At 36.9% G+C, this 26,596-nt stretch overlaps 1 protein-coding gene across 7 annotated transcripts in view; it reads left to right on the forward strand.

The window, feature by feature from the left end:
- CASC1 (cancer susceptibility 1) overlaps positions 1-26,596 on the forward strand; it is a 75,687-nt gene that overhangs the window by 17,740 nt on the left and 31,351 nt on the right. For 6 of the 7 annotated variants that reach the window (XM_032644235.1, XM_032644241.1, XM_032644236.1 and 3 more), the window contains 6 exons: positions 1,106-1,197; positions 3,078-3,179; positions 4,362-4,499; positions 9,299-9,445; positions 12,504-12,607; positions 14,267-14,576. In XM_032644235.1, coding sequence (XP_032500126.1) covers positions 1,106-1,197; positions 3,078-3,179; positions 4,362-4,499; positions 9,299-9,445; positions 12,504-12,607; positions 14,267-14,576 — 893 coding nt within the window. The remainder of the gene's footprint in view (positions 1-1,105; positions 1,198-3,077; positions 3,180-4,361; positions 4,500-9,298; positions 9,446-12,503; positions 12,608-14,266; positions 14,577-26,596) is intronic. The other variant, XM_032644240.1, reaches the window with a different exon arrangement.

Genomic DNA, 26,596 nt, shown 5'->3' on the forward strand with positions numbered 1-26,596 from the left:
CTTTTTTAGGTGACTCGATAATAATACAGTATCAGAATCTACATCTTGGTGAATGTTTTATTATATTGGGTTAAACTCATATTCTTCAACATATATTTCATATTTTGTTTTTTAATAGTGAAAGCAAGGGAAGATTAAGATACTTACTTCTGGGCTTCCCTGGTGGCGCAGTGGTTGAGAGTCCGCCTGCCAATGCAGGGAACACGAGTTCGTGCCCCGGTCCGGGAAGATCCCACATGCCGCGGAGCGGCTGGGCCCGTGAGCCATGGCCGTTGAGCCTGCGCGTCCGGAGCCTGCGCTCCGCAACGGGAGAGGCCACAACAGTGAGAGGCCCACATACTGGAAAAAAAAAAAAAAAATTACTTCTGATAATGTAGGTGTCACAAGATTATGGAAATCTTCTGAAGATTTTACCTCTTAATTACCCATGATAGATTTGTCATTTTTCATTGATTAAAATCATTATTGGATTGCTATAAACTTTTTGGAGAAGAGAAATATCATTGTGAGCCAGAAATTTTGAGTCATGTTACTTTTTTTTTTTAAATTTATTTTTATTTATTTATTTTTGGCTGAGTTAGGTCTTCGTTGCTGTGCACAGGCTTTCTCTAGTTGCAGAGAGCGGGGGCTACTCTTTGTGGCAGTGAGCAGGCTTTTCATTGCAGTGGCTTCTCTTGTTGCAGAGCACAGGCTCTAGGCACACAGGCTTCAGTAGTTGTGGCACGCGGGCTCAGCAGTTGTGGCACTCAGGCTCAGTAGTTGTGCCTTGTGGGCTCTAGAGCGCAGGCTCAGTAGTTGTGGTGCATGGGCTTAGTTACTCCGGGTCATGTGGAATCTTCCTGGACCAGGGCTTGAACCCGTGTCCCCTGTATTGGCAGGCGGATTCTTAACCACTGCGCCACCAGGGAAGTCCGAGAGTCATGTTACTTTTTTGAAAGAAATCTAGCAGTTTTATTTCTACCACACAGTAAATGTTGTGACTTCTATCAAATATTCCACCATTACTACATCTTAAATATTTGAAATAATTTTAAGTGCTTAAAAACAGACTAAAAAAAAAAAAGAAAAAAACAGACTGAAAATTTCTTTTGTTGTTGTTCTTTAGAGGAAGCCCGTGTGAAATACGAAAAAGAAGAAATGGAAAGACTTGAAATACAACGAACTGAGAAAGAAAAATTGCGAAAACTTGAAGCAAAAGTAAATAAACATTAATGCTAATATTACTGAAGACAAACTATGTGGCTATCAGATCTGTTTGGCCATTTAACATCATTCTCCCCCATAGCTACCAGTAATATTTAGGCCTATATGAACTGGTTTAATTCATTTTATCCTACCATAAAGTTATGGTGGGTAAATTATTACCCACATTTCACAGATCAGGAAATTGGTGAATAGAGAGATTAAGCAGCTAATAAATTTCAGAGCCAGGACTTAGACAGAAGTAGTCTTGCTTCAGAGCCCGTGCTTGTAACCATTAAGTTATTATTCTCAATCTGTTGTATAAGTAATTAAATAGGGACCCAAAAATGTTCAACTTCTACCTCTCCTTTTAAAATTTCACTTCTCTTTTTCACCAGAATTTTTCATTATTGGATCAGTAGTTCTGTGATATTTTAAGCTCAGGACAAAACCTCATTACTATTAAAAAGTGAAGATCCCCAAGGAGTTTTTGTTTATGTTTATCAATATTTACTATATTAGAAATTAAAACAGAAACTTAAAAACATCTATTATATTAATAGAGATTAAACATTGTTAAACATAAACATGAATAAAAAGTAAATACATTAACATATTTAAAAAACAATTACAGTATATATATATATTTATTGAAGTATAATTGACATTTAAAATTGTATTGGTTTTAGGTATACAAAATAATGATTCGATAGTTGTATATATTGTGAAATGATCCCACAATAAGTCTAGTTAACATCCATCACCACACTTATATATATATTTTTTTAATTAGGGAAATAAGTGGCATTGTTTATATTTTATAAATCTCTTTAATCTCTGACTTAACAGAAGACAACTGGATCTCATACCTACTTCATCATTCCATCTATTACAATGTGTTGTTTTGACTGAAATATGTGAAGAAAATCTGGCCTCACACAGATAGGTAGTTGGAAAAAGGAGGAATGTTGTAACAGCTTTTCAGATAATTGTGGATATTCTTCTCCATGCATGATTTTGCAACATCATACATTGATTGCTTGGAAAAAATTGGTTCACTGAATTATTTGCTTCCAAATGATGACACATTTTTATCATTCATCATCCCCCCCCAAAAAAAACAAATCACATACATTAGTATCATCTCCAGTCAAATCAGAAAAGTTTTTAAGGATTGGGAAACTGTCAGGCTCCATAGTGGTGGATATGGGTTTTCTAAAATTCAAATTTTTATTTGAAAGTTTGAATTTTATCACTGGCAACAAATACTTTGGGTTGTTTCCTGAAAGTGACACGCTCAATTCATTTATTTTTGACGGAATGGCTGCCAGAATACTCAAATAGTTGCATAAATGTTTATTTCTGAAGATAGCATTGTCCTTTGTTATATAGCAGAAGTGCTCTATGCATACTTCCCATTTTGTCACACGGAATATTAAAAAGACATATACTTGAGTTTTGACATCTAATAAAAATACATTTCACTTCTTCATCAGATCATTCTTATGTGAAACTGACTGCTATCACCCCTCTCCCCCGAAGAATATGACCACTAGTATAGCTTATGCCTTGATTTGCGCTAAGGCGCCAGCAGCTTTACACCATCTTGCAAATGTGTACACTGCAAAAAAAGCAAATAAAGTCTTAGTATTATTATTAAAATAGATTTGACCTCACAGATCCTGAAAAAGTTTGGGGGACCCACCAGGAGTCTGCAGATCACACTTCGCACACCACTGTTCCACATGAAAACTTTTGGAAGTATCAGTTACATTTAAACTGATTGTAGTATTCATCTTGAAATTAAATACTTGTCAAGTAAATTTTAGGTGCTACTTATGAAACACAAAGCTGAAATTAAAGAAGATATCAATGTATCTATCCCTATGAAACAGGATCTAGAAAGAAGAAATGAAGAGCTTGAAGAACTTTATTTATTAGAGGCATGTTTTCCTGAAGCAGAGAAATTGAAACGAGACAGTAGAATGCTTTCTCAGGTAAGACTGATTTTATTTATTTAGCTAATACTTTTGTACCACAAGAGGGAGTTATAATCCAATATCTGTTTAAATAACAAGAAACTTTAAATTTGTCTGTAAAAAAATCTCTAATCTGACAAATCTCTCTCATATTGCTTGTAGCAAAGTAAATTCATATAGCTCTGTAGAAATCTATTTGTCAGTAATAAGATCCTTGAAATTTTTATATCCTTTTACTCTGATTTAATTTGGGGGAATCTATACTGAGGAAATTATCCTAAATTAAAATATAAAAAGTTTGAGCCTGGGCTTCCCTGGTGGCGCAGTGGTTGAGAGTCCGCCTGCCGATGCAGGGGACACGGGTTCGTGCCCCGGTCCGGGAGGATCCCACATGCCGCGGAGCGGCTGGGCCCGTGAGCCACACCTACTGAGCCTGCGCGTCTGGAGCCTGTGCTCCGCAACAAGAAAGGCCGCGATAGTGAGAGGCCTGCGCACCGTGATGAAGAGTGGCCCCCCGCATGCCACGACTAAAGAAAGCCCTCGCACAGAAACGAAGACCCAACCCAGCAAAAATAAATTAATTAATAAAAAGCTCCATTAAAAAAGCTCTCTCAAGTCCAAAAAAAAAAAAAAAAAAAAGTTTGAGCCTAAGGCAATCTAGTGTTGCTCCAAACAGTGTAACTTTGGAAACAATGTAGATGATTATCAGGATAAAAAGGAAAAACTGTAATAATATGGTAAAAGATTATAGTATAATTTAAAGCAAAAAAATTGTAAGTACAATATGATTACAAATGTAGAATTTGTGTAGACTACAAAATGAATGGAAGGACTAATACTAAAACGACAGTGGCAGTTAAGAATTAGTAGTCATTTGAGAAGTAGAAATTAGCTCAAGTGTTGGCTTTTGTAACTACAGGAGCTATATGATTAGAGGGGAAAGCAAAACTAAATCAACTCATAAATACTTTTTTAAAAATATGACAATAAATAAAATTTCTATTTATTTGAAATATTGAGGCTTTTAAATTATTTTGATGAAGAGGAATTTGGTTATTTTAGAGATATCTCAAGTAACTAAAGTCGTAATATGTTTTTTGCCTAATATGGAAAACAAGGTTATAAGCTTCAAAAAAGAAGTAATTTAATCTTTGGTTGAATTTTCATCAGTGTGAACCTTCAAACATTTTTATTCCACAGTGGAAACACTACATTCAATGTAATGGGAGTCCTGATCCTTCAATATCCCAAGAAATTAATACTTTTATTAGCTTGTGGAAAGAGGAAACCAATGAGACTTTTGAGGCAGTGACTGCGAAGAGTAAACTAGTGCTAAATGTAAGTAAGTATTATTCTGTAATTTTAAATTATGTAAATTACAATTGTCTGATATTGACTCTAAAACTAGAAATAAATTAAATAAAGTATTTTTCAGTTAATAACACTACTACTTCCTTGGCTGTGGAGAAACATATTTGCTCATCTTTTTGTTTCCTTTTTTATTTTTGCCACTCCTAAAAACCTCTTGCCACCTTAGGTAAGATCAGCCTAACATAAATGTGAAATAGTAACTGTATGAATATCTAATTCAAGAAAATATCAAGTTGCATCCATTTATGTAGATAACTCAAGTGCAAAAATGTATGATTTTATCCTCAGCCAGAATTGTGCACTATTCAGTGATTCACTACACATATTTTTTTTAATGTTAACTGTGAGCCAGGCACCTCTTTTAAGCACTGGAAGTACAAAGATGATAAGAATATTCTACCTTCTGTTTCTGCAAATAGAATGGATAGGCTAACCTGAGGAACTACCACATTACAAATGCACTTAAAAATGCTAGGGAAAAAAATTTAACGACATTTAAATCCATTGCCTAGCTCAAAAGAAGGCAAAGGAGAATCTTGGAGGCCATAAAACAATTCAGAAAAGTGGGCAAGTCTCAAAGTCAGTGGCCTCCCAGAGAGTGTCTATTTGTTAACCCCTGGTGACTTAGCACTGGTTTAAAGGGAAATCAGGAGGCAAAGCCTAGGGTATAAGGAAGGTAGCAAGTTGGATCAGAGACACTTTTATGGCTGGGAGCCTCAAAAAGGTAATGTGGATAAATAGGGGAAAACCTGCTTTGCAAAGGGAGATGATAAGAGCTTGATTGGCTCACGTTTAGCTTAATGAAGGGAAAACAAAAATGTCTCTACTGAGAATTCTTAATAGTGAGTGAGTCAGGAGTTAGATTGAAGAATTTATCAGAATACAGCACAGAGAGATACAGAGATGAAAAATATCAAAGAGTAATTAACAGACATGTATGATGGAGCAAAAAGGACTAAATGTATATTGACAAGGAGTACCAGAAGGAGACAGAGAGATATAGAAGAAGGAGGGAGAGACAATATTCAAAGAGATAGTGGCTGACGATTTTCCAGAATCCTCAGAAACCCAACAAATCCCAAGTTAGTATACAAAGAAAGGAATCCACACTTAGACACACCTACATAATATTAGAAACTAGAAGGAATTCACTCCTCTTGGTCCTTTTATCCTTTAATGCTTTTTGTTTCTATTTCTGCCATGTTGTGCTTCTTGTCACTGTGGTTTACTTCTTCTCCATGTTGCTATAAAATGGAATAACTCCAGACTGTTAAGGTCATAACTTGCTCACCTAATTTAATCTGGAAAACAAGCTTATGAGATTCATTTTACATATGAAGAAACGGGTTGTGACTTGCTTACGGTCCCCTATGAGACCTTAGATGGGCATTACTCTGACTTTCCAAAGACTCCAAAGAGCCTCCCATGAAGTATTTGGATGCTAATGGATTCATCATACAGTATTCTTGCCATTGCATATTCTCTCTCCCAGGGAGGCTGCCATAGCGTGATGCTGGTCCAGGAATCTGCTGCTCTTTGAATAGCAGGAAGGCAGCAGGAAGTAGTACTAAAGTTCACCAGTGATGAGCTGGATGTGACACCTTCCTGTTATGAATGTGGGATACAGAAGCAGAAGTAATGAATAGTAGGGAAGATGAAAAAAGGATAAGTGAAACAAAACAGGAGATAGATGAGTAGAGTAATCAATAATAATAGTAAACTAAAGCAGGAAGCCACAAGATGAACAGAAAGAATTGGATAGCAGTGATCGCATGGTAAACACCAAGTTCCAAATTATCAAATTTATTTATTTGACAAACTCTTACATAATATTTACTATGCCAGGCTTTCTCAGCCTGGTTCAGTTTATTCATGTTGTTGCTGAATTACCCCCAATAACCCTGTGAGGTATGCACCGTTATCCCCATTTTACAAACAAAGAAGGCAAGGCACAGAGATGTTAAATAACTTGGCCCAAATCACACCACTGGTAAGAGGTGGCAAGGATGGAAGCCCAGCTTTCTGGCTTGAGCCCATACTACTCAGCTATCTCTCTTAATTTAGAAATTTTCTGTATGTTATCTATGTCAGTGTTCAAAATTAAATTTTGCTATTAGTTGTTCCTTGATCATGCTGTACATTAATTTCTCCCAACACTCTAAATATCTCTCCACTTTCTCCCTGTTTGTGTGATTTCTGAGAAGTTGGATATAATTCTTAACTTTGTTCCTCTAAAGGTAAGGTGTTTTTTTCTCTTTAGCTGCTGTCAGTTTTTCTTTATCTTTGATTTTCTGTATTTTGAAAATGGTATGCTTAAATAGGGGTTTTTTGGGCATTTATCTTGCTTGGTGTTCTCTGAGCTTCCTGGATCTGTGGTTTGGTGTCTGACATTAGTTTGGGGGAAATTCTCAGTCATTATTACTTCAAATATTTCTTCTGTTCCTTTCTCTTTCTTTTCCTTCTGGTATTTCCATTATGTGTGTGCTTCCTTTTTTTTGTGGTTGTCCCAAGGTCCTTGGATATTCTGTTCTGTTTTTTTAAGTCCTTGTTCTCTTTGCTTTTTGGTCTTTTGAGGATTCTGTTGATAAATCCTCTTGCTCAGAGATTCCTTCCTCAGCTGTGTCCAGTTAAGGAGTAAGTCTTTCAAAGGCATTCTTCATTTCTGTTGCAGTGTTTACAATCTCTAGCATTTCTTTTTGGTTCTTTCTTAGGATTTCCATCTCTCTGCTTTACATCACCCATCTAGTCTTGCATGCTGAATACTTTATCCATTAGAGCCCTTAGCATATTAAAAACAGGTGTTTTAAGTTCCTGGTTTGATCATTATAATATCCTGCCATTTCTGATTCTGATGTTTGCTCTGTCTCTTCAAATTGTGATTTTTACCTTTTGGTATGCCTTGTAATTTTTTCTTGATAGCCAGACATGATGTACTGGGTAAAAAGAACTGCTGTAAATAAGCCTTTAGTAATGTGGTGGTGAGGCAGGTTGGGAGAGGGGAAGAGTTCTGTAGTCCTGTGATTAGGTCTCAGTCTTTAAGTAAGCCTATGCCTCTGGATGGTGAACTTCACAAGCGTTTTTAATTTTTCTTATCCCCTCTTAGGTGAGAGGGAATAGCTAGAGCCAGCTGGAGTTGGGTATTTCCTTTCCCCCAGGTGAGTTAGGCTCTGATAAAATTCCAGCAGGTTAGGCTCTAGTTAATTAATTTCCCCTGAGATCAAGCCTTGTTAAGAACAGAGTGCTCTGTCGTATTTCAAAATGCTTCCTTTCCCCCTCCTCCTGCCAGCAGCAGGAGGGAATTTCTTTCCCCCATATTTATTGTGGGGACCTGGTTGAGCTCCTGCAGGTAAGTCTCACAATACTATGGGCTCTCACCCTCCCGTGACTTCATCCTCCGGGAGGATTTTTTTTTTTAATTTATTTTTATTTTTATTTATTTTTGGCTGTGTTGGGTCTTTGTTGCTGTGCATGGGATTTCTCTAGTTGCACCAAGCAGGGCCTACTCTTCATTGTGGTGCGCGGGCTTCTCATTGCGGTGGCTTCTCTTGTTGCAGAGCTCTAGGCATATGGGCTTCAGCAGTTGTGGCATGCGGGCTCAGTAGTTGTGGCACACAGGCTCAATAGTTGTGGCGCACGGACTTAGTTGCTCTGTGGCATGTGGGATCTTCCCGGACCAGGGCTCGAACCTGTGTCCTGTGCACTGGCAGGCAGATTCTTAACCACTGCACCACCAGGGAAGACCCCCACCCCGGGAGTTTTTAACTCTCAGAGTTGTCCACCCTGAGTTCCCAGCAATTCATCATTTACAGTTCAGGTTTACAGACCTGGCACTGGTTCCTGCAGTGGTCTCTGCTCCTGACACTCTGCTCTGATAAACCGACTCCCTGTATTCACCTGTAGGTCTTTCCAATATTGGGGACAGGGGTTTGCTCTGTGTCCTCCCCTCTTTTATGGATCAAAGAATAGTGGTTGGTCTTTCAGCCTGTTCAGCTTTTCACTTGTTAGGATTGAGTGGCGTCTTCCAAGCTCCTTACTGGTGGAACCAGGTTGCCTCAGTTTCCTCGTCTATAATATAGGCACAATAAACAGTACCTACCTTATAGTGTTATGATGAGGATGAAATGGATTAAAACATTTAAAGCATTTAGAACAGTTCCTGGCAAATAGTAAGCATTCAGTAAATGTTAGTAATTCTCCTCCTCTTCCTCTTTCTCCTCACTCTCCTCCTCCTCATCATATTGTTTCTATTGTTCCACAGTCTTAAGTAGTAACAAGTTGTGCCTCCTCTATCAGCTCGCTAATGACAGCTCTGTTACACATAGTATAGAATTCTTTTTTTTTTTTTTTTTTTTTTTGCGGTACGCAGGCCTCTCACTGTTGTGGCCTCTTCCGTCGCGGAGCACAGGCTCCGGACACACAGGCTCAGTGGCCATGGCTCACGGGCCCGGCCGCTCCGCGGCATGTGGGATCTTCCTGGACCGGGGCACGAACCCGTGTCCCCTGCATGGGCAGGGGGACTCTCAACCACTGCGCCACCAGGGAAGCCCTAGAATTCTTATAGTGAAGTTTTAGGAGGAAGTATTTTATTTTTCCAGGATCTTAAATAATAGAATAAATACAGGAAAGTATTTTTATATGTTTTACTGGTGATGTGTTCCTCAATTCAAAAGTGATAAAACATCCCCCATTTCACTTTTTCTTTGTGTGTCAGATTACTTTCGTCGTAAATTTTTACTTTATATTTTTACTTATACTTTTACTTATAGTTAATTGAGAAATTGAAGTTAATTTTATTGGAAACTCCATCATATGATTTGCAAGAGAAAAATATAATACAGTACCAAGGATCAATTCTAGAACTGCAAGAGCTCCTTCATCTTAAGTTTAACATAGCCACAGAAATACTTCTCAGAGTAAGTGTGATATTTTGCTTTATATGTTATTATTGACTTTTTTAAGAGTTAAGATTTTATATTATATAATTTGTAAAGTCCAGTGTCCTTTATTTTTTTGAAGACTTAAAAGGTTATGGAAAAGTCAGTAGAACAATTTAAGGCACATGTATTTATCCAGATTTAGCAACTGTGAATATTTTATTTTCTGTACACTCTAGATAAATCAGTTGACACAAGATTACAATTACTGGTAGTCACTATTTTTCCCAAATATCTTAGCACTAATGATAATATTCAAATAATCATAGAGCCATTGTTATACCTAAGAAAACTAATAATAATTCCATAATGTATTCCAATATCCAGTCCATATTTATATTTTCCCTAATATTCCATGAATATCTTCTATAGCTGTTTTTGTTTTGTTTTGGTTTCTAAATGAGAAAACAATGTAAGGTCACACCTTGCTTTTGGCTATTTTCTCTCTTGGTTTCTTTTGGTCTAGAACACAATCACCTTTATAGGCTTGGTAGAATATGTTCTAATTATAAAAAGAACTGTAAAGAAGGCTTATTGTTAAGTTTATTCTTGGAAGTAATATTCATATTATAATTTTGCACCTATTTTATCTGTATTGTAAGAAAAAGCCAATAAGGAAATGTATTATAATTATTAGTAATCAAGATTTTTATTCTAAGAGAAAAAATATATATAGAAGAAAAGAAGATTAGAAAAAAATACCGTAATGTTAAATTTGTAGTGGAAGTATCAGTATGAAACAGATTTTTTTATTCCATAAAAAGGAACCAGGTCTAATTGTGGTAAATGGCTGATTCGAGTTTGGGGCAGGGAAAGTGAAAGATAAGGCTGTTATTGAAAGATGAGTTTCAGTTATCTTGTGCTAGAAAACAAGTAAATACTCAAAGACTGATGGAGTCGTAGCCAAAGAGACAGGACTAGCTTAAAGACGCTCCCACTGGTCAAGTTGGGGATAATTTGAATATCAGAAAGAATAATGACTATAATTGATTATAGCAGGCATCCCCAACCCCCGGGTCGAGGACTGGTACTGGTCCGTGGCCTGTTAGGAATGGGGCTGCACAGCAGGAGGTAAGTGGTGCGTGAGCGAGTGAAGCTTCATCTGCCACTCCCCATTGCTTCCCATCGCTCACACTACTGCCTGAACCATTCCCCCGCACCACCCCAGTCTGTGGAGAAATTGTCTTCCACAAAACCGGTCCCTGGTGCTAACAAGGTTGGGGACCTCTGGATTATAGAACCTTGAATAAAATAAAAATTAATGAGTCTATAGTGATATTCCAAAATGGAAAGGGGAAAGTGGAGTGGCAGGTAGAGAGAACAGTTCTTTACTGAAGAATACCACCTGATGAATGTGGAAGGAATGATCAGTAAGATAATAACCATTTTTCAATCCCCTATGTAATAATTGATAAGGATCATCAATGGCTACCTCAATAAGTAGGCGAAAAGTTTAGGAACACATTATTCTCATAGTGCCAAAGTACTAGACCACAGATTACTTACTGACTAGGATAAATGTACTTTGCAAGGGGAGATAGGGGTAGTCACCACGTTAACTGAGTGATCAAGTCCACATTGTTAACAGTAGAACATCATATGCCTCCTAATAGTATGCAATGTGAGGAACACAACATTACCTATTGTGCCTTCTTGCCGAAAATTGTTCATCTAATCTGATTAAACCCACCTAGACCTAACTTTCAGTGTACAAAAAATAAAGGGAATAGAGGAGCAAGTTAAACCATGAGGAAACAGCTAGATAAATTCACAATGTGGAACAGTTCTTCAAGGCAATTATCCTGGGCACTTCAAAAAGTTAATGTCACAGAAAAATAAAAGTGTGGGAGAACAATCACTTTTATTTCTTTTTTTTTTTCTTTTCTTTTTTGGCCACACTGGCACAGCTTGCAGGATCTTAGTTCCCCCACCAGAGATCGAACCTGTGCCTCGTGAAATGGAAGTATAGAGTCCTAACCACTGGACCACCAGGGAATTCCCAGAACAATCACTTAAAAAAAAAAAAAGCAATAAATTCAACTCCCAGTACATTTAAATTTTTACATTATAGGAACCAAATACATATTGACTTATTTAAGCCCTTTGAAAGAGCTAATATCTTAAGCAATAGGCATCAAGCTATGTTAGTCTTTATAAAAGAATTCTTAAGAACATCCTTAAATTGTGTGTTTAATGTTGATTATCAAGTATTGGACTAGTAAAACACAAAACTCATCTGGATATTTTGTTTTGTAAACTTGGTATGTTCAGAAATAGGCTAACTTTTGCAGTAGCATAATCTACATTTTAATAAGGTAAGGATAAAGAAGCATGTGTATAGTTAAAATGAAAAGTCACAAATAATGTTAAAATTGAAAAGGGTAACCTAAGAGTAATCCACAAGTGCTACCTGGGAATACAGGAGCAACTTCAATCCTTAGACACCGTAAGAGAAACTGAGTAGTAAATGGGGAGCACATTTAATTGAGTAAATGTTTTTGTTGTTTAGAGAATTTTTAAAAACAATTCTTTGTTATTTTGATTGAACCTTATTTTTACCCAAATTTCTCTTTTCTTTTTATTTTTTTCAAGGTTTCTTTTTTAATTATTATTTACTTTTTGGCTGCGTTGGGTCTTTGTTGCTGTGCGTGGACTTTCTCTAGTTGCGGCGAGTGGGGGCTACTCTTTGTTGCAGTGAGCGGGCTTCTCATTGCGGTGGCTTCTCTTGTTGAGGAGCACCGGCTCTAGGAGCGCAGGCTTCAGTAGGTGTGGCTCGCGAGCTGTAGAATGCAGGCTCAGTAGTTGTGGCGCACAGGCTTAGTTGCTCTTCGGCATGTGGGATCTTCCCAGAACAGGGATCAAACCTGTGTCCCCTGCATTGGCAGGCGGATTCTTAACCACCGCGCCACCAGGGAAGTCCCCAAATTACTCTTCTAATATTGAAGGGAATCCAACACCTAAGTGATGAAGTAACTTATCTAAATTGCGTAATTTATGAGGCCTCTAATCTTAATAATGTTTTCTTTTTCTCTTACAGCAAGCTAGTACTTTAGCAGATCTGGACAGTGGAAACATGGAAAAAGTCATTCGAGATGAAAATGTTACTTTATATGTATGGGCAAACCTCAAGAAGAATCCAAGGTATTCCCATGGGTGATACTATAGGTCTGAAGACATTATATAGTCACATGACCAAGCAGATGCCTGTTACATTACACCATGGCATACTTATAAAAACCCATGTTAGAAAGTCAGCCACCTGGGGTTTGACTCAGAGACCTGCCATTTATCTTAGGCAAGTTAGTTAGCCTTGTTATGCCTCAGTATATCAACAGTAAAATGATTATATCACTTAACTTAATAGGATTGGGCTGAGGATTAAATGTTAACACGTGTAAAGGTCATACGTAGTGTGGTGTCTAGCACAAATATACACTGACTAAATATCAGGGTCTTCCTCTTCTTTTCACCCACTTAACTTCCCTCCCCACCAAAAAGTAGAAGTGGTAGGTGCTCTCTACATGGCAATCTGAAACTTTTAAAAAATTTATCTTTTGTGAACTGTTAATGCTTTCAAAAAAGAATACTTTTCATATTTATTATTTTTTAGATAATTTAAGTGATGTTTCCCTGATTATTTTCAACAAAGTAATATCATTCTGAGGAATGATAGAGATAATGATAAATTCACGATCACTGGTTGCTGCTTTATCTCAAACATTTCAAAATAATTGAGTTAGTATGGCAGCAAGTTTTAGGAAAAATGATCTGAATAAAAGTTAGGAGGCCTAGGTTCTGGTCCCAACTCTGAAAAGACTAGTCCTATGACAGTGGAAAGTATTGGATTTTATTTCTGATATTTAGTAAAAGTATTTTCCAAGTTACATTTGCTACAAAATACTCTGTGGTTTAAATCAGAGTCAATATATTAATATAACCTTTTTCATTGTAAAATATGTTAGATCCAGAAGGATGAAGAAAATTAATCTGTATAATTTTAAAAGAAGAAAAGTAAAATGAATATCCCTGTATTAACTACCCAGGCTTAAGAAGAGAATTAGATGGTATCTTTTACTAAGATAAGGAATAGTGGAAGCAGAACAAGTTTTGTTTTACTTTGATGGTGATGTTGAGAGAGCAGGGGGTGGTCAGTATGATGAGCTCAGTGTCGGGCTTGTTGAGTTTGAAGTACCTATGACACATCAAAGTGCAACTGTCTGAAAGCATTGAGAGAAATCTGAGTTGGAGACATATTTTGCAGAGTCGTACAGATTGATAGTTCTTAACTTTTGGGGAGTCATAGACTCTTATGAACTTTATTACATATGCTCACATATATGTAAGGGCATTTTTGGACCTTTTAAAGTTCATTCAGGGATGCTTCTTCCCCTAGGAAACATAGAACTCATGTTAAACACTCCTGATAATATAAATAATAATTGAAGTCATAGAAATAATAATATCCAGAGAGAATATGTAGAGGGAGAAGAAAGAAGGGCTCGGGATGGAGAGTCAAGTAACATCAACGTTTAAGGGATGCTTAGGAAGGAGACCATACAAAGGAAACAGAGAAGGAGCTGCCAGAGATGGAGGAGAAGAGTATAGAGTCATGGATCCCAAGAGAGAGTTTTGAGAAGGTAACATGAGCAACTGGATCCAAATGCTGCAAAGAAAGCAAGTATGGGTCAGGACTCAAAACTGTGGTGAAATTAAAGTGGAGACAAATACTGCTTAGGTATAAGCTTACAACAGACATAGAATTTTCTAGAGCCTCATCCTTTTCGTTAAATTAATTAACAGGTACAGAAGTATCAGATTCGCTGAGACACAAATTGGATTTGAAATTCCAAGGATATTAGCAACATCTGACATTGCTCTACGACTCCTACATACTCGCTATGATCATGTCACGCCATTAGACCCTGTTCCAACAGCATCACAAGAACACACTTCCACGGTAACTTACTTTGGCAAAGACAAAGTTAAGAGTGTAGAAGCAGCAGTCAGCAAAGATCTCCAAGAAGAGTATAAAGAACAAGAAAATGAGTCTAACTCAGTTCATGAGGAAGAAACAAAAGTTGACGAACAAGGTGGTATTGAAGGACAAACGGTAGGACACTTATTTTTTTTAAATAAGAATTTAATTGCATTTATTTTTATTTTAAGTTTTTTGGCTGTCCCATGCAGCATGTGGGATCTTAGTTCCCCAACCAGAGATTGAACCTGTGCCCCCTGCAGTGGAAGCGTGGAGTCCTAACCACTGGACCGCCAGGGAATTCCCTAAGACACTTTAAATGTACATTTTTTCTTCATGTAACAGGTGTTATAGATTCCCTTGATGCATTCTCAAGATTTTTTCCTAAACAACTAGAAACTGAAAGCTACTTTCTTGCCAATGGCTCAGTTTTGTGTGTGTGTGTGTTTTTCTTGCCTTCTATTCATAGTCACTATTCATAGTTGAGCCTGTTGCTTCCACATCCTAAAGTTGAGGACAGGAATTGCTAATTTTTATTTTAGGTTCACTCCCAAAAAGCTTTGAAGCAATTTAATTTGTGCGTATTTATTATATTTCAAACTCACTTAGGGAACTTGTGATAAATACTTTCACAAACTGAAGGATTATCTTACATTACTCTTACTTCCTCAGCTTTTGGTTTTGTAAGAAAGAATTATATGAAGTAAAAACTGATATTTTTTGAACTGTTATACTCTCTTAAAATTTGACATCTTTTAAAAAAAATTGGACATCTTTAGATATAATACGTTAATTGAGCAATTTAATAATCATATGCTATTAGTTGGTTTCTGTTCTTTTTTTCTTTCTATTTCAAGGATTTTCAAGCTATTTACTTATTAAGGTAGAATAAATTGTCCCTTTAGAATTTAGTAATACTTTCTCAGAACTGAGCAACTTTTTGTTTGGCCATGGACAATCTGCATTTTAGGAAGGACCAGGTTTTCCTACAAGTACTTAAGATATGAAGTGTACTGGTTTATTGGTTTGTTTTCTTTAAACACAGGTGAGGGTTAAGAATTAAATTGAATACAAATTTGAAATCAGAATAAGGATTATTAGATATTCTTAGAACATATTTAATTGAAAAATTTCATTTGATTCCACCAGAATCGAAACTTATAATGATTCTACAGCAACATAGAAAATGGATAAGACATGATGGTCAGTACAAAGAACAGTATTTAGAGTATGATTACAATGATGAAAAAATTAAAAAGGCATAAGGAGAGGAGAACCCAGAAACCTGTATATAGCTGATATTTCACAGAGGTGGGAAATAAGTGATTGATTCTTCTTTAAAAATTTGTCACTTTTAAAGGAATGTTTTTTGAGCAATCTGGTAGCTTTTATAATGAAAAAATTCATTTTCCCTCTCAGGTAACGTGGTAGCATTACTAAAGTTCAACAATATTTCCAGCTTTCTTCCCTTTCCTAGACAGGAAGGGAAGAATTACACTGGTCGCCCCCTTGAAATTAGGAGTGACCATGTGACTTGCTTTAGCTAGTAAGATGTGAGTGGAAGTGACACACTGATTTCTAAGAGGGGGGAACAAAGAATGAGTAAATGGGTGCTGGATGTTACATCATTTAAATGTTCAGTAGAAAATAAAATGAAGACCCATAAACTTACAATAAAATTTGGCGGGATTTGTGACTGAAAATTCATGAAAACAAAGAACAAATTAAAAACTATCAAAATTGTCGTATGAAAAGAGTATCTAAAAATGTTTGGTCTTGATCTGATAAAAATATTGAATAACTTCTGCTCCTCAAGTTCCTTGATCATATTTTATGAAAGACCCATCAACAGTTTACCTAAGAATTTGACATTACTAACTTAAAAGTTATGAAACAATAATTAGAAAACATATAATTTGAAATATTACTTGAATTTAGATGGCTAAAGCAATTCTTCCTTATACATGTATGTCTCAGTTAAAGCAGCCTTATGCAGTAATGACTCATTATAGTTCTGTGTATAAAGCTACCAAAAATAGTTTTATATTAAATATATCATCATATGAATTCACTATAATACCAAACAGTGCAGTTATATATTTTTCTCCAGGTCCGTCATCTATTAGAGTAAGAAGTCATTTCCTTTACTCTCAGCTGGTGAGCTCAAAGTTACCACGCTAAGCTTTCCTCAGTTAAATGACCCTTTCCAACGTGTTTAACTATATCTATTTTTTTTCTATTATTCTTTAATGTTTTATTGAACCATTTCAATTTATAATGATGACTACAGGTATACCAATGCTAATGTTGATAATGCCACAAAAGTACGTCAAGGAAAAGCATTCTACTGGATGGTAATGTATATTTTATGGAATACTGAAGCTTTTCTCAAATAAGTAGCCTAAAGATCAGACAATTAGTAATATAGCAGAAATAGTTTTACCCTATGAAACTTCACCACAGCCTGGGAAGCTTGACTGAGAATTGTGTGAATGGTACATGGAGGAACCTGGCTGGCAGAACTTTGTTATCAGGGGATTGAAAAAGAGAAAATTGCCTAGCAGATGAGACTAAACTTAATTTAGTTAGCACCCCTGTTTCCAGGAGCCAGTCCTCTCATCACACCAAACAGGCGTGTGTGTAGTTGCGTATGCTTATGGATGTGTGCTCTCCCATCCTTCCAAAACCTCCATGGCATTCTGAAAAGTTAACATGAGTAATGCTGAGGTAGGGATGATTTCCACAGAAGCAGAAGAATCCCATAGTAGTGCCTAAGTGTACCAAGGCAGGTGGGAAAAGCCATCTCCTGTGCTGAAAGAGGATTGTTGGGGCAGGGGGGAGACAGTGGCAGTAAACTGCAGAGAGTGAAGGATCAATCTCCCACCTCAGAACCACTTGCCCTGCTAAGCTGGGGAGGAAAGGAAAGAGAGCTGATAGAAACAGTTGTCAGCTGGGCCTCCACTTGTCACTAATTTTGAACAGAGCACATTTGTAGAGCACATTTTGTAAATGTGAGTAGGCTTCAGGGAGCAAAAATCAGTGGAGGGACTTCCCTGGCATCCCAGTGGTTAGGACTCTGCACTCCTACTGCAGGGGCCATGGGTTCCATCCCTGGTCAGGGAACTGAGATCCCACAAGTGGAGTAGCAAAAAAAAAAAAAAAATCATTGGATTTATAAAGAGAGTCAGCAGCTCAAAAGAAGGGGATAAAGATAATTTGGTGGAATTTATGGAGGAAAAAATTAAAACAGATGGGGAAAGAAGTAGGAGATCCAGTATCTATGTAAAAGAAGTTCCAGAACACAAAGGAAAGGATAAGTTTAATATAATGATTGGCACTGTGACGGCTAGCTAAGATGTGAAATAAATTTCCATTCATACTTCCCTCTACGGACTAAAAAAAAGTAACAGATTTTATTTTTTTTTAATATAAAAAAAAACTAATCAAAGACTCATAAAATAATAAAAGTATTTGAAGAGAATGTAGGGAAGTTATTTTATCATATATACTAAGAAGGTCCTTCTTACTTCTTAGTGCATCAAAACCATACAAGAAAAGGAGGTTATGAATTCAAACATTTGTATAGCAAAATAAACCTCACTGTAAACAAACATGAAAGACAATGGACTGGGAAAAATATTTAAACATATAAAACAAATGGTTAGTATCCTAATATAAAGAACTCATAGCTGCAGAATTGTCTCCGGGCGCAGCTGACGGAAGCCCTGTCTCCTCAGGACCCGCTGGGGCTTTGGCTTCTGGAACACGTAGGACTGAGTCCATGCTGACGACTGGGCTTCGGGACAACTTGGGGTCGAGTCCACACTAACAGAAGCCGGGTCTCCTCAGGACCCGCTGGGGCTTCAGCTTTGGGACATCATGGGGTCCATTTCTCTCTAACAGGAGCCTGGTCTCCTCAGGACCTGCCGGGACGTGATGTCACTAAGGGAAAAGGCCGCACCGCACAGCATGGGGGACCCTAGTTCCCTGACCAGGGATTGAACCCACACACCCTGCAGTGGAAGCATGAATTCCAAACCACTGGACTGCCAGGGAAGTCCTGGTCCTTTATTATAAAAAGGTTGCCCTCGAGAAGCAAGAAGAACTACAGTCTTTCAGCCTGTGGAACAAAAACCACATTCACAGAAAGACAAGATGAAAAGGCAGAGGGCTATGTACCAGATGAAGGAACAAGATAAAACCCCAGAAAAACAACTAATGAAGTGGAGATAGGCAACCTTCCAGGAAAAGAATTCAGAATAATGATAGTGAAGATGATCCAGGACCTTGGAAAAAGCATGGAGGCAAAGATCAAGAAGATGCAAGAAATGTTTAACAAAGACCTAGAAGAATTAAAGAACAAACAAACAGATGAACAATACAATAACTGAAATGAAAACTACACTAGAAGGAATCAATAGCAGAATAACTGAGGCAGAAAAACAGATAAGTAACCTGGAAGACAGAATGATGGAATTCACTGCTGTGGAACAGAATAAAGAAAAAAGAATGAAAAGAAATGAAGGCAGCATAAGAGACCTCTGAGACAGCATTAAACGCAACAACATTCGCATTATAGGGGTCCCAGAAGGAGAAGAGAGAGAGAAAGGACCTGAGAAAATATTTGAAAAGATTATAGTCGAAAACTTCCCTAACATGGGAAAGGAAATAGCCACCCAAGTCCAGGAAGTGCAGAGAGTCCCATACAGGATAAACCCAAGGAGAAACACACCGAGACACATAGTAATCAAATTGGCAAAAATTAAAGACAAAGAAAAATTATTGAAAGCAGCAAGGGAAAAACGACAAATAACATACAAGGGAACTCACATAAGGTCAACAGCTGATTTCTCAGCAGAAACTCTACAAGCCAGAAGGGAGTGGCACAATATACTTACAGTGATGAAAGGGAAGGACCTACAACCAAGATTACTCTACCCAGCAAGGATCTCATTCAGATTTGATGGAGAAATCAAAAGCTTTACAGACAAGCAAAAGCTAAGAGAATTCAGGACCACCAAACCAGCTCTACAACAAATGCTAAAGGAACTTCTCTAAGTGGGAAACACAAGAGAAGAAAAGGACCTACAAAAACAAACCCAAAACAATTAAGAAAATGGTCATAGGAACATACATATTGATAATTACCTTAAACGTGAATGGATTAAATGCTCCAACCAAAAGACACAGGCTCACTGAATGGATACAAAAATAAGACCCATATATATGCGGTCTACAAGAGACCCACTTCAGACCTAGGGACATATACAGGCTGAAAGTGAGGGGATGGAAAAAGATATTCCATGCAAATGGAAATCAAAAGAAAGCTGGAGTAGCAATACTCACATCAGATAAAATAGACTTCAAAATAAAGAATGCTACAAGAGACAAGGAAGGACACTACATAATGATCAAGGGATCAATCCAAGAAGAAGATATAACAATTATAAATATATATGCACCCAACATAGGAACACCTCAATACATAAGGCAACTGCTAACAGCTCTAAAAGGGGAAATCAACAGTAACACAATAATAGTGGGGGACTTTCACACCTCACTTACACCAATGGAAAGATCATCCAAAATGAAAATAAATAAGGAAACAGAGGCTTTAAATGACACAATAGACCAGATAGATTGAATTGATATTTATAGGACATTCCATCCAAAAACAGCAGATTACACTTTCTTCTCAAGTGCGCACGGAACGTTCTCCAGGATAGATCACATCTTGGGTCACAAATCAAGCCTCAGTAAATTTAAGAAAATTGAAATCATATCAGGCATCTTTTCTGACCACAACACTATGAGATTAGAAATGAATTACAGGGAAAAAGACGTAAATAATACAAACACATGAAGGCTAAACAATACGTTACTAAATAACCAAGAGATCACTGAAGAAATCAAAGAAGAAATCAGAAAATACGTAGATATCAATGACAATGAAAACACGACAATCCAAAACTTATGGTATGCAGCAAAAGCAGTTCTAAGAGGGAAATTTATAGCTATACAAGCCTACCTCAAGAAACAAAAAAAAAATCTCTAATAAACAATCTAACCTTACACCTAAAGGAACTAGAGAAAGAAGAACAAACAAAACCCAAAGTTAGCAGAAGGAAAGAAATCATAAAGATCAGAGCAGAAATAAATGAAATAGAAACAAAGAAAACAATAGCAAAGATCAATAAAATTAAAAGCTGGTTCTTTGAGAAGATAAACAAAATTCATAAACCATTAGCCAGACTCATCAAGAAGAAGAGGGAGAGGACTCAAATCAATAAAATTAGAAATGAAAAAGGAGAAGTTACAACAGACACTGCAGAAATACAAAGCATCCAAGAAATGACTACAAGCAACTCTATGCCAATAAAATGGACAACCTGGAAGAAATAGACAAATTCTTAGAAAGGTATAACCTTCCAAAACTGAACCAGGAAGAAATAGAAAATATGAACAAACCAATCACAAGTAATGAAATTGAAACTGTGATTAAAAATCTTCCAACAAACAAAAGTCTAGGACCAGATGGCTTCACAGGTGAATTCTATCAAACATTTAGAGAAGAGCTAACACCCATCCTTCTCAAACTCTTCCAAAATATTGCAGAGGAAGGAACACTCCTAAACTCATTCTATGAGGCCACCATCACCCTGATACCAAAACCAGACAAAGATACTACAAAAAAAGAAAATTACAGACCAATATCACTGATGAATATAGATGCAAAACTCCTCAACAAAATACTATCAAACAGAATCCAACAACACATTAAAAGGATCATATACCATAATCAAGTGGGATTTACCCCAGGAATGCAAGGATTCTTCAATATATGCAAATCAATCAATGTGACTCACCATATTGACAAATTGAAGAAAAACCATATGATCATCTCAATAGATGCAGAAGAAGCTTTTGACAAAATTCAACACCGATTTATGATAAAAACCTCCAGAAAGTGGGCATAGAGGGGACCTACCTCAACGTAATAAAGGCCATATACGGCAAACCAACAGTAAACATCATTCTCAATGGTGAAAAACTGAAAGCATTTCCTCTAAGATTAGGAACAAGACAAGGATGTCCACTCTCACCACTATTATTCAACATAGTTTTGGAAGTCCTAGCCACGGCAGTCAGAGGAGGAAAAGAAAAATAAAGAAATACAAATTGGAAAAGAAGAAGTAAAACATGTCATCACAGCAGATGACATGATACTATACATAGAGAATCGTAAAGATGCCACCAGAAAACTACGAGAGCTAATTGATGAATTTGGTAAAGTTGCAGGATACAAAATTAATGCACAGAAATCTCTTGCATTCCTATACACAAATGATGAAAAATCTGAAAGAGAAATTAAGGAAACACTCCCATTTACCACTGCAACAAAAAGAATAAAATACCTAGGAATCAACCTACCTAGGGAGACAAAAGACCTGTATGCAGAAAACTATAAGATACTGATGAAAGAAATTAAAGATGATACCGACAGATGGAGAGATATACCATGTTCTTGGATTGGAAGAATGAATATTGTGAAAATGACTATACTACCCAAAGCAATCTACGGATTCAATGCAATCCTTATCAAATTACCAATGGCATTTTTTACAGAACTAGAACAAAAAATCTTAATATTTGTATGGAGACACAAAAGACCCCAAATAGCCAAAGTAGTCTTGAGGGAAAAAAACGGAGCTGGAGGAATCAGGCTCTCTGACTTCAGACTATACTACAAAGCTACAGTAATCAAGACAATATGGTACTGACACAAAAGCAGAAACATAGATCAATGGAACAAGGTAGAAAGCCCAGAGATAAACTCACACACCTATGGTCAACTAATCTATGACAAAGGAGGCAAGGATATACAATGGAGAAAAGACAGTCTCTTCAATAAGTGGTGCTGGGAAAACTGGACAGCTACATATAAAAGAATGAAATTAGAACACTCCCTAACACCATACACAAATATAAACTCAAAATGGATTCGAGACTGAAATGTAAGACTGGACACTATAAAACTCTTAGAGGAAAACATAGGAAGAACACTCTTTGCCATAAATCACAGCAAGATCTTTTTTGATTCACCTCCTAGAGTAATGTAAATAAAAACAAAACTAAACAAATGGGACCTAATGAAACTTCAAAGCTTTTGTACAGCAAAGGAAACCATAAACAAGACAAAAAGACAACCCTCAGAATGGGAGAAAATATTTGCAAACGAATCAACAGAGAAAGGATTAATCTCCAAAATTTATAAATAGCTCATGCAGCTGAATATTAAGAAAACAAACAACCCAATCCAAAAATGGGTAGAAGACCTAAATGGACATTTCTCCAAAGAAGACATACAGATGGCCAAGAAGCACATGAAAAGCTGCTCAACATCACTAATTATTAGAGAAATGCAAATCACAACTACAATGAGGTATCACCTCACACCAGTTAGACTGGGCATCATCAGAAAATCTACAAACAGCAAATGCTGGAGAGGGTGTGGAGAAAAGGATACCCTCTTGCACTGTTGGTGGGAATGTAAATTGATACAGCCACTATGAAGAACAGTATGGAGGTTCCTTAAAAAACTAAAAATAGAATTACTGTATCATCCAGCCATTCCACTACTGGGCATATACCCAGAGGAAACGATAATTCAAAAAGACACATGCACCCCAATGTTTATTGCAGCACTATTTACAATAGCCAGGTCATGGAAGCAACCTAAATGCCCATCGACAGACGAATGGATAAAGAAGATGTGTTACATATATACAATGGAATATTACTCGGCCATAAAAAGGAACGAAAATGGGTCATTTGTTGAGACATGGATGGATCTAAAGACTGTCATACAGAGTGAAGTAAGTCAGAAAGAAAAACAAATATTATATATTAACGCATATATGTAGAACCTAGAAAAATGGTACAGATGAACTGGTTTGCAGGGCAGAAATTGAGACACAGATGTAGAGAGCAAACGTATGGACACCAAGGGGGGAAAACGGGTGTGGTGGTGGTGGTGTGATGAATTGGGCGATTGGGATTGACATGTATACACATCAGTGTATGTGTATACACTGATGTGTATAAAATTGATGACTAATAAGAACCTGCCATATAAAAAAAAAAAGAACTCATACAAATTGGTAAGACAATTTCCTAATATAAAATTAGGCAAAGGACTTGAGTAGACAGATGAGAAGAGAAATGCAACTAGTCAATAAAAATATGAAAAAATAACCAAATAAATAATCAAATTCGAACTGACATTGTATCACTTCTTATCAGATTGAGCATGAGAGGTTGCAGGTATTTTCACATACTGTTGTTAAAAATTTGTACAGTCTTAAGGGAAATTTGGTACTATGTAAATGTACCTATTAGTGATTTTAATTTTAGTGATTTATTATTATGAAATAATAGAACAAGTAAATAAAAATGAATGCTACAATGTTCATTGAAGTTTTTTTGTATTAGTGAATATAGTCCACAGATTAATTATAAAATATCCAGTCAAGTAGTAGCCTTTCAAAATGATGATATAGACTTTATATCCTTTTTTTAATTAAAAAAACTTGTATTGGGAAATACTTGACATACGGCATTATATTAGTTTCAGGTGTACAACACAATGATTTGATATTTCTATATACTGTGAAATAATCTCCATAATAAGTTGAGTTAACATTCATCATCACATATAGTTGCAATTCTTTTTTTGTGATGAGGACTTTTAAGATCTCTCTTACCAACTTTCAAATATAAAATACAGTATTATTGACTATAGTCACCATGTTGTACATTTCAACCCAAGAATTTATTTGTTTATAACCGGAGGTTTGTACGTTTTGGCCACCTTCACCCATTTTGTCCACCTCCACCCCTGAGACTGGCAACCACCAATCTGTTTCCTGTATCTGAGTTCACTTTTTTTTTTTTAGATTCCACAAAAAAGTGAGATCATATGGTATTTGTCTTTCTCTGTCTGACATTTCACGTAGCATAATGCCCTCAGGGTCCACCATGTTGTCTCAAATGGCGAGATTTCCGTATTTTTTATGGCTGAATATTATTCCATTATCTCTATATATCACATTTTCTTTATCCATTCATCCATTGATGAACTCTTACATTGCTTCCATGTCTTGGCTATTGTGAATAGTGCTGCAGTGAACATGGAGGTACATACATCTTTTCGAGTTAGTATTTTTGTTTCCTTCAGATAAATACCCAAAAGTGGAATTGCTGGATCATATGGTAGTTTTATTTTTAATTTTTTTGAAGAAACTCCATAATGTTTTCCATAGTCGCTGCACCATTTTACATTCCCACCAACAGTGCACAAGGATTCCCTTTTCTCCACATTCTCACCAGCGTTTATTTCTTGTCTTTTTGAGAATAGCTATTCTAACAGGTGATATTTCATTGTGGTTTTGATTTGCATTTCCCTGATGACTAGTGATGTTGAGCACCTTTTCATGTGCCTTTTGGCCATCTGTATGTCTTCCTTTGAAAAATGTCTATTCATATCCTCTGCCCATTTTTTGTTTGGAATGTTGGGCATTTTGCTTTTTGTTTGTTTGTTTGTCTGGTTGCATTGGGTCTTCATTGCTGTGCGCAGGCTTTCTCTAGTTGCAGCGAGTGGGGGCCACTCCTCATTGTGGTGCACGGGATTCTCAGTGTGGTGGCTTCTCTTGTTGCAGAGCACAGGCTCCAGGCATGCGGGCTGAGTAGTTGTGGCTTACAGGCTTCAGAGCTCAGGCTCAGTAGTTGTGGAGCACGGGCTTATTTGCTCCATGGCATGTGGGACCCTCCCGGACCAGAGATCAAACCTGTGTCCCCTGCATTGGCAGGCAGATTCTTAACCACTGCACCACCAGGGAAGCCCCATTTTTGCTATTGAGTTGTATGAGTTCTTTATGCATTTTGAATATTAACTTCTTATCAGATATTTGATTAGCAAATATTTTCTCACATTTGGTAGTTTGCCTTTTCATTTTGTCAGTTGTTTCTTCTGCTGTGTAGAAACTTTCTAGGTCGATGTTGTCCCACTTGTTTATTTTTGCTTTTGTTATATTTGCTTTTGGTGTCAAATCCAAAAAATCATCGCCAAGACTGATGTCAAGGAATTTATCCCACCTATGTCTTCTTTTAGGAGTTTTGTGGTTTCAGATCTATGTTCAAACGTTTAATCCATTTTGAGGTAATTTTCGTTTATAGTATAAATAGTGGTCCCAACCACATTCATTACACCCACCACACAACTTGCAATAGATTTGGCAATAGCAATCCCTTTATGAGCAGGAACTGTAATTATGCTTCCACCATAAAACAAAAGCATCTCTAGCCCACTTTCTACCACAAGGAACACCAATTTCTCTTATCCCTGTGCTAGTAATTATTGAAACTGTTGGCTTATTTGTCCAACCAATGGCCCTAGCTGTATGACTAATATCACAGCTGGCCATCTATTAATTTATTTAATTGAAGGGGCAACCCTGGCCCTAATAAGCATTGTCCCTACCACAGCCTTCATTACATTTGTTATTCTCATTCTACTCACGATCCTTGAATTTGCAGCAGCCCTTATTCAAGCTTACATATGCACCCTGCTAGTGAGCCTCTACTTACACAATGACACATAATGACCCACCAAACCCATGCATTCCATATAGTAAATCCCAGCCCCTGACCTCTTACAGGAGCCCTCGCAGCCCCTCACAGAGCATCTGGTCTAGTCATATGATTCCATTTAAACTCAACATTTTTATTACCCTTGGGCTTATTAACCAACATCCTAACAATGTATCAATGATGACATCATCCAGAACAGCTTCATTACTTGTATTTATCACATTCTAACTTCCCCAACTAAACACACAGAAAAATCAAGTCCTTACAAATGTGGATTTGACACCATAGGATCAACATGCCTACGCTTTTTCATAAAATTTTTCACAGTGTCCATTATGGTTCTCCTCTTTGACCTAGAAATGATCCTTCTGCCCCGACCCTCAGCGTCCCAAACAAACAATCTAATAACAATACTCATTATAGCGCTACTCCTAATTTCACCGCTAGCAATACGTTCAGCCTACAAGTGGACTCGAAAGGGGTTAGAGTGGACCAAATATGATAGT

Source organism: Phocoena sinus, chromosome 10 (assembly GCF_008692025.1).
Source record: "Phocoena sinus isolate mPhoSin1 chromosome 10, mPhoSin1.pri, whole genome shotgun sequence".
Lineage (NCBI taxonomy): Eukaryota > Metazoa > Chordata > Mammalia > Artiodactyla > Phocoenidae > Phocoena > Phocoena sinus.